This window comes from Scomber japonicus, chromosome 10 (assembly GCF_027409825.1).
Source record: "Scomber japonicus isolate fScoJap1 chromosome 10, fScoJap1.pri, whole genome shotgun sequence".
Classification (NCBI taxonomy): Eukaryota; Metazoa; Chordata; class Actinopteri; order Scombriformes; family Scombridae; genus Scomber; species Scomber japonicus.
This window is the reverse complement of record NC_070587.1, coordinates 33709519-33722999: the sequence shown is the minus strand read 5'-3', so window position 1 is coordinate 33722999 and position 13481 is coordinate 33709519. Positions and strand designations below refer to the sequence as shown.

Genomic DNA, 13481 nt, shown 5'->3' with positions numbered 1-13481 from the left:
TGCTAATACAGTCGTTGGAGTACACTGTGAACAGAGGTGGGGAGCTGACACAACCTTGAGGAACACCTGTACTGATTGCTTTTAACTGAGATGTTGTCTGGTTCACTCTGACCTGTTGGCTCCTGTTGGTTAAAAAAGAGTGATACCATCTGATAATATACAGGTTCACAGACATCTGTTTGAGTTTACTGAGAAGGATGTGTCATTATTAGTATAAGTCCACTTAAATACACTGTAGGTGATAAAATATGTAATATTTATCATTCTACTGTGGTTACACCATTTGACATTTTCAATAGCATTCAGTCTTACTTTTGGTAAAAAATGGTGCAAATATCATTTCAAATGATATAAAACCAACAAAAATACTAAATGTACATTTTAACAAACCTGATGCTGCTTTTAAATCTAGTTTAACTGATTTATGAATTCATCATCTTGCTCTTAGAAACTATGATATGTAACAGAAGAATTCATGTTAAGATTTAGACGCTCAGGTTTTTTGAAGAACTTTAAATCTTAAATCTGTTTGAAGCTTTTCATCTTGTGTTTCAGGGAATCGTCATAGGAACCGGAGAAAACTCTGAGTTTGGGGAAGTGTTCAAGATGATGCAAGCAGAAGAGGTAAGAATCCTTTTGATGTAGGTATAATATAAAAAAATATATAATATAATATAATATAGTTGTGATATCACAGTGTGATCTGTCAGTGTGTGATGTGTTTAGAGACAAAGCCGGCTGACGAGCTGACGTGTCGTTCATAGAAAGCTTGAATATCGAGTTGCAACCGACCGCTCTGATGTGTGAAGAGGTGTGCGTGTGTGCGTGTGTGCGCATTTTTCTATCCTGGTGGGGACCGCAACCTGACATATTACCAACCCTGTGGGGACCGACTCCTGGTTTCCATGGGAACGAGCATTGGAATCAATAGCAAACAGCCTCCTGATAGGCCCGGTCCCCACAGGGTTGGTTTTCCTGAGTTTGTGTGAACCCCAGAGGTCACACACGATACTGCAGTGTGGGGAACTTTTCCTGACAAAGTGTGTAAGTGTGTATATTAGCATGTTAGCTTCGTATTAGCATATTAGCTTAGCGATTAGCCCCCTGGGTCAGGGTTTCAATCCAACATTTATTCAAATACTGAATATGAATTGTACTGTGGCTAACAGTGATGTCAATTGCCTGCTAATAGACGTTAGCATTACGGGTCCCAACGAGGGGGGCAAAATTGAGGTTTCGGATTTGTGTGAGTTATTGATATTTCAAGTCATTTTTTTGTTCAAACAGAATTATGATGAATTTAGGAGTTAAAATGATGTCTCTAGACCCTTTAGAGAGGGTGGAACTCAGTCAGGGTCCCCACGAGGTAGTAAAAACAGGTGTGTGTGTGTGTGTGTGTGTGTGTGTGTGTGTGTGTGTGTGTGTGTGTGTGTGTGTGTGTGTGTGTGTGTGTGTGTGATCAGGTGGTTTAATGAAGGTAAACACACAAACGCCGCCTGTCGCTGCTCTCTGTCATGTCTCGGCTCAGAGGCCACAGATTGATCAACACGTCCTGCTGCAGAGATTTAATGAACTGAAGCAGAGTCACAGACTTCCAGGAGACCAGAGGAGGAAAAAAACTCATGATTGTGTTAATGTTTTAATGTGTTTTAGCAGCTTAATGTTCGGCTGATGCTTTTATCACGTCTTCTCTAAACTCTACTTCCTGTTTTGTGTGTTTCAGGCTCCTAAGACTCCGCTGCAGAAGAGCATGGATCTGCTGGGGAAGCAGCTCTCTCTCTACTCCTTCGGCATCATCGGTCAGTCTGTTTGGGTTCAGTTGTGCTGCTTCTCTACTTCCTGTCTGTGTGTTTGGGTTCAGTCGTGCTGCTTCTCTACTTCCTGTCAGTCTGTTTGGGTTCAGTGGTGCTGCTTCTCTACTTCCTGTCTGTGTGCTGAGTCGTTGTGTGTTTGGTTTCAGTGGTGCTGCTTCTCTACTTCCTGTCTATCTGTTTGGGTTCAGTGGTGCTGCTTCTCTACTTCCTGTCTGTGTGTTCGGGTTCAGTGGTGTTGCTTCTCTATTTTCTCTCTGTGTGTTTGGGTTCAGTCGTGCTGCTTCTCTACTTCCTGTCTGTGTGTTCGGGTTCAGTGGTGTTGCTTCTCTACTTCCTGTCTGTCTGTTTGGGTTCAGTGGTGCTGCTTCTCTACTTCCTGTCTGTGTGTTTGGGTTCAGTGGTGCTGCTTCTCTACTTCCTGTCTGTGTGCTGAGTCGCTGTGTGTTTGGGTTCAGTGGTGCTGCTTTTCTACTTCCTGTCTGTGTGCTGAGTCGTTGTGTGTTTGGTTTCAGTGGTGCTGCTTCTCTACTTCCTGTCTATCTGTTTGGGTTCAGTGGTGCTGCTTCTCTACTTCCTGTCTGTGTGTTCGGGTTCAGTGGTGTTGCTTCTCTACTTCCTGTCTGTCTGTTTGGGTTCAGTGGTGCTGCTTCTCTACTTCCTGTCTGTGTGTTTGGGTTCAGTGGTGCTGCTTCTCTACTTCCTGTCTGTGTGCTGAGTCGCTGTGTGTTTGGGTTCAGTGGTGCTGCTTTTCTACTTCCTGTCTGTGTGCTGAGTCGTTGTGTGTTTGGGTTCAGTGGTGCTGCTTCTCTACTTCCTGTCTGTGTGTTTGGGTTCAGTGGTGCTGCTTCTCTACTTCCTGTCTGTCTGTTTGGGCTCAGTGGTGCTGCTTCTCTACTTCCTGTCTGTCTGTTTGGGCTCAGTGGTGCTGCTTCTCTATTTCCTGTCTGTGTGTTTGGGCTCAGTGGTGCTGCTTCTCTACTTCCTGTCTGTGTTTTTGGGTTCAGTCCTGCTGCTTCTCTACTTCCTGTCTGTGTGTTTGGATTCAGTGGTGCTGCTTCTCTACTTCCTGTCTGTGTGCTGAGTTGTTGTGTGTTTGGGTTCAGTGGTGCTGCTTCTCTACTTCCTGTCTGTGTGCTGAGTCGTTGTGTGTTTGGTTTCAGGAGTCATCATGCTGGTCGGATGGCTGCAGGGGAAAAGGATCATGGACATGTTCACCATCGGAGTCAGGTACTTTATATACGACTCAGAGTTGAAGGGTTAAAATGTGAAAATAAACGTATGAATAATTTGCACACATTCTTTTTTTGTGGACCCAGCATCAAATTTCTGCTTGTAATCCATTTAGAGAGAATATATTAGAGGATTATGGTAAAAATGTCTAAGTGGTGTAACCATAAAAACTTTGTACCAAATAATTCAACTAGCTTAAAAACAGTAAATAGTCAATAAAACAGCATATCAACTAGTTTGGCATGATCTTACATTATAACTTTTATATTAAATAAAGCTAATGGAATACTATTGTTCTAAATATTACATTTCATCTGGGTAACCATGGAGATCAGGATTTATTAATTATTAGTATAAGTCCACTTAAATACACTGTAGGTGATCTACTGTGGTTACACCATTTGACATTTTCAGGAGCATTCAGTCTTACTTACAGTCTTACATTTTAACAAACCTGATGCTGCTTTTAAAACTAGTTTAACTGATTTATGGATTCATCATCTTACCAACTCTTATCATCACTGATCTGTGTGTTTGATATTTGACTTGTGTCTGTTGACTTATCAAACACAGCTGTTATTATAAAGCTGATCGGCAGGACTCACTTCCTGCTCAGCTGTGTGTGTGTGTGTGTGTGTGTGTGTGTGTCTGTGTGTCTGTGTGTCATCATCATATCTTACTATAAATAACAGGGGAGTGGCGCTCTTTGTCTCACATGTAACAACACACATGAGATCTGATCCTCAAACAGAAACACACATTTTCTCGGTGTAACTCCTTGTGTTTCTTTTCTCGGTGTAACTCCTTGTGTTTCTTTTATCGGTGTAACTCCTTGTGTTTCTTTTCTCGGTGTAACTCCTTGTGTTTCTTTTCTCGGTGTAACTCCTTGTGTCTACAGGATGTATCTGTGCCACATCATGTTATACAAGCTCCAGTCATTACACATTCACAGCTGTGCAATATGACAAACTCTACATTTAACTATAATAATAAACTTTATTTAAAGAGCTCTGACGTACAAAGTGTTTCACAAGGCAGCAAAATACACAAATCATAAAGCATGAAGTGGAGGGAAGGAAGGAAGGACAGATGGAAGGAAGGAAAGAAGATAAGGCAGGAAGGAAAGATGGAAGCAAGCAAGAAAGGAAGGAAGGAAGAGTTCTGGCCCACGTTCCTCATGTTTTTCCCCTCTGCTTTAAACACTCTGTCTGTAGTTCTCAGCTGCGTCTCAGGAAACACACTAAAGATCTCTGAGTAGGAACTAAAGATGAAACAGCTGAGAGAGAAGAACACAAGTCTTTAATCAGCTGGACGTTAAACAGAGTAAAGAGGCTGAAACATGAAGAGTCTGTTACTGTCTGCAAGCACATCAATGAAGGGTTAGACAAGGAAAAGGAAGGAAGGAAGGAAGGAAGGAAGAAAGGAAGGAAGAAAGAAAGAAAGAAAGGAGTTGTGGTTTTATGTTGATGAACAGGAAGTTATCATATTATCATATTTCACTCAGATAAGAAGGAAGGAAGGAAGGACAGATGGAAGGAAGGAAGGAAGGAAGGAAGGAAGGAAAGAAAGATGGGTTTTATGTTTGGTGGGGGGGGTTAGGGTTACATTAACAGGAAGTCATCATATTTCACTCAGATAACCAAACTTCCTGCTGCACCACAAAAACACACTTAGATAGATGGATTGTTATTATTGCTGATTATTGCTCATTGATCATCTTCCTCCTCTTCCTCTTCCTCCTCCTCCTCCTCCTCCTCCTCCTTCTTATCCTCTCCCTCCTCCACCTCCTCCTCTTCCTCCTCTTCCTTCTCCTCCTTCTGTTCCTGCTCCTCCTCCTCCTCCTCCTCCTCCTCCTCCTCCTCCTCCTCCTCCTCCTCTTTCTCTTTCTCATCCTCTTCTTCCTCCTCTTCCTCTTCCTCTCCCTCCTCCTCCTCTTCCTCCTCCTCCTTGTCTTCCTCCTCCTCCTCCTCCTCTCCCTCCTCCTCCTCTTCCTCCTCCTCCTCCTCCTCCTCTTCCCCCTCCTCCTCCTCTTCCTCCTCTTCCTCAGTCTGGCGGTAGCAGCGATCCCTGAGGGTTTACCCATTGTGGTGACGGTGACTCTGGCGCTCGGTGTGATGCGGATGGTGAAGAAACGAGCGATCGTCAAGAAGCTTCCCATCGTAGAGACTCTGGGTTCGTTCTCACATCACACTTTATAATATGATATCATATCATATAATGTAATACAGTATAATATCATATAATGTAATATTTTTATATAAACTTAAGGTTGACCTTTTAAATCTGGCTTTCAATTGAACTTCATTGTATTTGTTAATCTGTCTTTGGAAGGAAATAAGGAGGGAAGGAAGGAAGGATGGAAAGAGAGAAATATGGAAGGAGGGAAGAGAAGGAAGGAGGGAGGGAAGAGAAGGAAGGAAGGAGGGAAGAGAAGGAAGGAAAGATGGAAGGAAGGAAGGAAGGAAGGAATTATGGAAGGAAGTAAAGAGGGAAGGAAATATGAAAGAAGGGAAGGAAGGAAGGAAGGATAGCTGGAAGGAGGGAAGAGAAGAAAGGAAGGAAGGAAGGAAAGCTGGAAGGAAGGAGGGAAGGAAATATGGAAAGAAGGGAGGAAAGATGGAAGGAAGGAAGGAAAGGTGGAAGGAAGGAAGAGAGGGAAGGGAGGAAGGAAGGAAGGAGGGAAGAAGGGAGGAAGGAGGGAAGGAGGAAGGAAAGATGGAAGGAAGGAGGGAAGGACGGAAGGAAGGAAGGAATGAATCTTTCTTTCCTGCTGCAGTCAGCATCAGTGTGTCTGGTCCATGTTGTGATATTCAGGATATTCATGTGTCTGTTTTTTGTGTATTTTGTGTATTTTGTGTTTCCTCTCGTCAGGATGTTGTAACGTGATCTGTTCTGATAAAACTGGAACGCTGACGAAGAACGAGATGACGGTGACTCAGCTGTACACGTCTGACGGACTCCACGCCGAGGTGACGGGCGTAGGATACAACGGAGCCGGAGAGGTGTTACTGGACGGAGAGATGATCCACGGCTTCTCCTGCTCGTCCATCAGCAGGATCGTAGAGGTCAGAGGTCACCTTCAGGAGTTTATTACTTTATTATAAAGCTTCAGTTAAAATATATAAGATATGAAATTAAATGTGTTAATAAATATTAACTGGTGTGTGTGTGTGTGTGTGTCTGTGTGTGTGTCTCTGTGTGTGTCTGTGTGTCTGTGTGTGTGTGCGTGTCTGTCTCTCTGTGTCTGTGTGTGTGTGTCTGTCTGTCTGTGTGTGTGTGTGTGTGTGTGTCTGTCTGTGTGTGTCTCTGTGTGTCTGTGTGTGTGTGTGTGCGTGTCTGTCTCTCTGTGTCTGTGTGTGTGTGTCTGTCTGTCTGTGTGTGTGTGTGTGTGTGTGTGTGTCTGTCTGTGTGTGTCTCTCTGTGTGTGTGTGTGTCTGTCTGTGTGTGTCTCTGTCTCTCTGCGTGTGTGTGTGTCTCTGTGTGTGTGTCTGTCTGTGTGTGTCTGTCTGTGTGTGTGTGTGTGTGTGTGTCTGTCTGTGTGTGTGTGTGTGTGTCTGTCTGTGTGTGTCTCTGTCTCTCTGTGTGTGTGTGTGTGTGTGTCTGTCTGTCTGTCTGTCTGTCTGTCTGTCTGTCTGTCTGTCTGTCTGTCTGTCTGTCTGTCTGTCTGTCTGTGTGTGTGTGTGTGTGTGTGTGTGTCTGTGTCTGTGTGTGTGTGTGTGTGTGTCTCTGTGTGTGTGTGTGTGTGTGTGTGTGTCTCTGTGTGTGTGTCTCTGTGTGTATGTATGTGTCCAGGTGGGCTGTGTGTGTAATGACTCCATCATCAGGAGCAGGACTCTGCTGGGTCGGCCTACAGAAGGAGCTCTCATCGCTCTCGCTATGAAGGTAAAAACACACACCTGAGATTCTCTGTGTTGAATACGATAATAAGACAAGAACCAGACGCAGGATTCAACTAGACCATTATCAGCGGTGTCAAACATGCGGCTTGCGGCCCAGAAATGGCCTGCTGAAGGTCCTCAGAGAGCAGACTCATGAGATGTTCTATCAGATAGAAAGGTGGAATACATTATAGACTTTAAAAAGCTTTTCAAGACTTTTACAAAGACAAAACACACACACACATAGGAGAGAGAGACACACACATAGGAGAGACACACACACACACATAGGAGAGAGAGACACACACAGGAGACACACACACACACACACACACACACACACACATACACACATAGACACAAATGCACACATAGAGAGACATAGACACACACACTCTTACTCACAGACAGAGACACAGACACTCTTAATCACACTCATAGACACACACACTCTTACTCACACACACACATATAAACCCTTCTCACTGAGTTTCCTCTCAGGGTTTCTTCTCCTGCTGCTGCTGTGAAGTCGGGTAACAGTAGCGGTGAAGTCGGGTTGCAGCAGCAGTGGCGAAGTTGGGTTGCAGCAGCAGCGAAGTTGGGTTGCAGTAGCAGTAGTAGTAGTAGTAGTGAAGTGGGGTAGCAGCAGTAGTAGTGAAGTGGGGTAGCAGCAGCAGTAGCATTAGCAGTGAAGTGGGGTTGCAGTAGCAGCAGCAGTAGCAGCAGCAGCAGCAGCAGCAGTAGTAGTAGTAGTAGTAGCAGTAGTGAAGTGGGGTTGCAGTAGCAGCAGCAGTAGCAGCAGCAGTAGCAGCAGTAGCAGCAGTAGCAGCAGTAGCAGCAGTAGTAGTAGTAGTAGTAGTAGTAGTAGTGAAGTGGGGTTGCAGCAGCAGTAGCAGTAGTGAAGTGGGGTTGCAGCAGCAGTAGCAGTGAAGTCGGGTTGCAGCAGCAGCAGCAGCAGCAGCAGCAGCAGTAGCAGTGAAGTCGGGTTGCAGCAGCAGCAGCAGCAGCAGCAGCAGCAGCAGCAGCAGCAGCAGCAGCAGCAGCAGCAGCAGTAGTAGTAGTAGTAGTAGTAGTGAAGTGGGGTTGCAGTAGCAGCAGCGAAGTCGGGTTGCAGCAGCGAAGTCGGGTTGCAGCAGCGAAGTCGGGTTGCAGCAGCGAAGTCGGGTTGCAGCAGCAGTAGTAGTAGTAGTAGTAGCAGCAGCAGCAGCAGCAGCAGTAGCAGCAGTGAAGTCGGGTTGCAGCAGCAGTAGCAGTAGTAGTAGTAGCAGCAGCAGCAGCAGCAGTAGTAGCAGTAGCAGCAGTGAAGTCGGGTTGCAGCAGATATGTCCACCGTGTTGCATCATCTCTCGTTGCACAAACAGTCGTGATGATGAAAAGACGAATCTGTGCAGCCTGAAGGATGAAGAAGCTTCCAGATGACACATTGTCTTCATCTTCGTCATCTTCTCTTTTTCATTGGTCTCTGGTGTAACCGGGGGAGACGATGAGTCACACAGCTCGTCTTTAATTTTTAATTTTGGCTGTTTTTTCACATTTTCATATTTGTAATAAACCGACTGCTGCTGAGCTCAGAAGTGAAGACAGAAATATTATTTTAAGGCTCATTTGTAAGATGAGCTATTCAGAAATATGTTCAACTAGATTTAAAAGCTGCTTCAGGTTTAAATAAGACTTCAAGACTCAGGCACAGTTTTATAAATACAAAACACACACATAGAGACACACATAGGGAGAGAGACACACACTCATAGACACACACACGTAGGGAGAGAAACACACAGACACATAGTTAGAGACACACACACACATAGGGAGAGAGACACACACACAGAGGCACATAGACACACACATAGGGAGACAGAGACACACACACACACTAACAGACACATAGACACACACACAAAATGTCAAATGGTGTAAATGTACATATATGGCTCTAATACGCAGTCACAATACCAAGCTGTCTTTTTCCTTCTTTTGGTGTGTGTGTGTCTGTGTGTGTGTGTGTGTCTCTGTGTGTGTGTGTGTGTGTGTGTGTGTGTCTCTGTGTGTGTGTGTGTGTGTGTGTGTGTGTGTGTAGATGGGTCTAGAAGGCCTCCAGCAGGAGTACGTGCGTGTGGAGGAGCATCCGTTCACCTCAGATAAGAAGTGGATGGCGATTCGCTGCGTTCATCGCACCCAGCAGGTCAGAACTCTCCTCTAATAATCACTAATCAATACCTCATGATGTTTGATACTTTATATCAGGGGTGTCAAACTCATTTTCATTCAAGGGCCACATACAGACCAACTTGATCTGATGTGGGCCGGATCATTAAAAAGATGGAAGGAAGGAAGGAAGGAAGGAAATAAGGAAATAAGAATGGAAGGAAAGAAAGACAGGCAAAAGGAAGGAGAGAAGAAAGGTAGGAAAGAGAGATAGTGAAGGACGGACAGACAGAAGGAAGAAAGGAAGGAAGGGCAGATGGAATGAAGGACAGAAGGAAGAAAGGAAGGAAGGAAAAACAGACAAAAGAAAGGAGGGAAGAAAGGTAGGAAAGAGATAGTGAAGGACGGACAGACAGAAGGAAGGAAGGAAGGGAGAAAGGAAGGACAGATGGAAGGAAGGACAGAAGGAAGGAAAGATAGGCAAAAGGAAGGAGGGAAGAAAGGTAGGAAAGAGAGATAGTGAAAGACGGACAGACAGAAGGAAGGAAATAAGGACGGAAGGGAGGAAGGAAGAACAGAAGGAAGAAAGGGAGTAAGGACAGATGGAAGGAAGAAAGGAAGAAAGGAAGGAACGAAGAAAGGAAAAAAGGAAGGAATGAATAAAGGATAAAAGGAAGGGAGGAAGTACAGATGGAAGAAAGAAAAAGAAGACAGGAAGGAAAGTGGGCTGGACTGAACCCCTCTGCGGGCCGGTTCTGGCCCACGGGCCTCATGTTTGACACCCCTGCTTTATATATAACGAAGTCTCTCACTTATTAAAGACCTTGATGATTTTTGACTATAAATATCTTCAGAGTCAGAATCAGGTTTATTGCCTTGATGTTGAAGCTTTATAAAAATTACAAAATAAGAGAAAAAATACTTTGTGATGATAAATAATAGGAATGAAATTTCACAATAAAAGCGTAAAGAATAAAATGCTCATAGTTTATTAATTATTGATAGTTGAAGGACAGAGGATCAAACTAATTAAAATGTTTTTAGAAATAAAATAAGATAAAACACATTTTTATTCGTCTTATTTTGAAACTTTTTTGTGAACTACTTAAAGTCATGAATCTTTTAGTCTTTTATATGAAAATATGAATTAATGAGTCTGTGAAGGAACTTTGTTATAATGAGCTTTATTAAATCTTCCTCCTCCTCCTCCCCCTCCTCCTCCTCCTCCTCCACCCCCTTCTCCTCCTCCCCCTCTTCCTCTTTCCTCCTTCTCCTCCTCCTCTTCCTCTTTCCTCCTTCTCCTCCTCCTCTTCCTCCTCCTCCTCCCCCTCTTGCTCCCCCTCCTCTTCCTCCTCCTCCTCCCCTCTTCCTCCTCTCCCTCTTCCACCCCCCCACCCTTCCTGCTCTTCCTCTTCCTCCTCCTCTTCCTCCTCCTCCCCTTTTCTCCTTCTTCTTCTTCTTCTTCTTCTTCTTCTTCCTCTTCATCTTCCTGTTCCTCTCTCCCCCTCCTCCTCATCCTCTTCTTCCTCCTCCTCATCCTCTTCTTCCTCCTCCTCCTCCTTCAGGACAAGCCTCCGGTGTATTTCATGAAGGGGGCGTACGAGCAGGTGATTCGTTTCTGCAGCTCTTATAACAGCAGAGGCAGCGTACTTCCTCTGAGCCACCAGCAGAGGGAGCTCTACCAGCAGCAGATCAGCTACATGGGCAGCGCTGGGCTGAGAGGTAAAGATTCATCAGCTCATCTCTGGATCTGTATGAGCTTCATTCATGTTTGATTCCTCACTGTTGCACTGTTCCTCAATCAGTTGATCAATCAAGCTTCCCTTCCTTCCTTCCTTCCTTCCTTCCATCCATCTGTCCTTCCTCCTTTTCTTCCTTATGTCCTTCGTTTGTCCATCCTTCCATCCTTTCTTCCTTCCTTCCATCTTTCCTTCCTTTCTTCCTTCCTTCTTTCTTTCCTTCCTTCCTTCCTTCCCTCTTTCCTTCCTTCCATCTTTCCTTCTTTTTTCCTGTTTTCTCTTCTGTCCGTCCTTCCTCCACTTCTTGCTTCCTTCTTTTCTTCCTTCCTTCCATCTTTCCTTTCTTCCTTCTTTTCTGTTTGTCCATCCTTCCTTCCTTCCTTCCTTCCTTCCTTCATTCTGTTTGTCCTTCCTTCCTTCCTTCCTTCCATCTGTCCTGCCTTCCTTCCATCCTTTTCCTTCCTTCCTTCCTTTTCCTTCCTTCCTTCCTTCCTTCCTTCCTTCCTTTCTTCAATGCTTCCTTCCTTCCGACTTTTCTTCCTTCCTTCTTTCTTTCCTTCCTTCCTTCCTTCCCTCTTTCCTTCCTTCCATCTTTCCTTCTTAAGACGATGTTCATTATGTTAATATGTTCTCTCCTTCCTCTTCCAGTCTTGGCGTTTGCGTCTGGCTCAGAGATGGGAGCGTTGAGCTTCCTGGGTCTGGTGGGCATCATCGACCCTCCGAGGTCAGGGGTCAAAGAAGCCGTGGCGACTCTCATCAACTCGGGAGTCGCCATCAAGATGATCACCGGAGACTCGCAGGAGACGGGCCGTGTCTATAGGTCAAGAGCCAGGAACCAGTGTTGCTCAGAGATTTTTGGAAAAATTTGTGACTTTTCAGCAGAAGTGAAAATCACCAAAATCCATCAAACATCCGTCAGTGATTCAGTACGAGTTTACTTTAAAAAACAAAATCAAAGCTGACTCCTTATATTAAAAAAGTCTTCATACTTCCCTTTTGATTAATATGATCATTATTTTTATTATAATTACATCTACACCTAACTTAAATAGATACTCAACAATAGCTTGAACTACAGTAACACACAAGAGACTGAAGAGGTGAACCTATTAATCAGGTTATAAATATGTCTTTACCGGCAACTGAACTGCTCATTAAAAACAGAATCTCAAGGCTCTTTCCACATAGAGCAGGTTCTAAACCGAACTCTTCAGGTTTTAACTTTAAAGAGACCCAACATTCCCACATGAGACACAGTGGAGAGAAAAAAACTCCCTTTTAACAGGAAGAACCCTCAGAACCAGACTCAGAGTGGGAGAACATCTGCCTCGACCGGTTGGAGTAGATAGGAGAGAAAGGAAGGGGAGAGAGAGAGAGAGAGAGAGAGAGAGAGAGAGAGAGAGAGAGGAGAGAGAGAGAGAGAGAGAGAGAGAGAGAGAGAGAGAGAGAGAGAGAGAGAGAGAGAGAGAGAGGAGAGAGAGAGAGAGAGAGAGAGAGAGAGAGAGAGAGAGAGAGAGAGAGAGAGAGAGAGAGAGAGAGAGAGAGAGAGAGAGAGAGAGAGAGAGAGAGAGAAGAGAGAGAGAGAGAGAGAGAGAGAGAAGGTCCAGGACTGGAATCTATCATCCGGACGTCTACAGGTCCAGATTACCTGTGAGATGAGAAGAAGTTTAGTATAGATGGATGGAGAGAGAGAGGGAGGAGGAGAGAGGAGCCCAGTGCATCATGGGAGTCCCCCGGCAGTCTAAGCCTATAGCAGTATAAACTAAGAGCTGATCGGGTCGTTCAAAGCAGTGAGTCTCATGAACAGCCAGAGACTACTGTGAAATCTGAAACACGTCAGTAGACCTGCTGTAGCTGTAGTCTGTGTGTGTTTCGCTGTTCTACAGTGAAGCAATTACAGCAGCCTGCCAATGGCAAGTGACCTAATTATTTTATTCGCCAAAACAAACTTTTTAAAACGCATATGGCGAGTGACTGTCTCACATTAATGGCAGGGTTTAAAATTAGCACCAAAGTATGCACAAACACACTAATCTGCACATGCACACACAAACAGAAAGACTTTTTAAAACTTCAGGGTTCGGATCATTTCATTCTGTTTCTTTCATTTAAATAGTTTCTAAATGCTTCCCAGAATCTAAACTCATGAGAAAGACTGTTATATATTTAGTTTTGTACTTCCATCGTCTCAAATGTTCCTAATAATGGGTCCTGGTCTGTTTCCCCTGCAGCCAGCCGTCTGGGTCTCTTCTCTAAAGGCTGTCAGTGTTTATCCGGAGACGAGGTGGATCAGCTGGACCTGCAGCAGCTTTCAAACATCGTCTCCAGAGTGAGAAACGACAAACACACATTAACACATCACTTCATTTCACACACTGTGACATAAAACACTCGAACCTGTCCGATGAACACAAGCCGTTATATAACTGTCATATTCTGTCTTTATTCATCACGTCTCCACTGTTGGTACAAACATCCAGAGTTTAATGGTTAAAGATATTTTTAACCTTTTTTTTTTAATTATATTTTTATGTTTTCATGTTGTGTGCTTAAAGTGTTTTTATTGTTTTATTAGTGAACATTATACATATGTTGGGGCTGGACAATATATCGGTATTATATCAATATCGTGATTTGAGACTAAATATCGTCTTAGTATCGTAATATCGTGA

At 44.3% G+C, this 13481-nt stretch overlaps 1 protein-coding gene across 1 annotated transcript in view; it reads left to right on the top strand.

The window, feature by feature from the left end:
* atp2c1 (ATPase secretory pathway Ca2+ transporting 1) overlaps positions 1–13481 on the top strand; it is a 53737-nt gene that overhangs the window by 33141 nt on the left and 7115 nt on the right. The window contains exons 9-19 of the mRNA XM_053327363.1: positions 556–624; positions 1724–1799; positions 2975–3041; positions 5092–5216; positions 5916–6109; positions 6837–6926; positions 9003–9107; positions 10636–10792; positions 11458–11621; positions 12670–12676; positions 13041–13138. Of these exons, the coding sequence (XP_053183338.1) occupies positions 556–624; positions 1724–1799; positions 2975–3041; positions 5092–5216; positions 5916–6109; positions 6837–6926; positions 9003–9107; positions 10636–10792; positions 11458–11621; positions 12670–12676; positions 13041–13138 (1152 nt within the window). The remainder of the gene's footprint in view (positions 1–555; positions 625–1723; positions 1800–2974; positions 3042–5091; positions 5217–5915; positions 6110–6836; positions 6927–9002; positions 9108–10635; positions 10793–11457; positions 11622–12669; positions 12677–13040; positions 13139–13481) is intronic.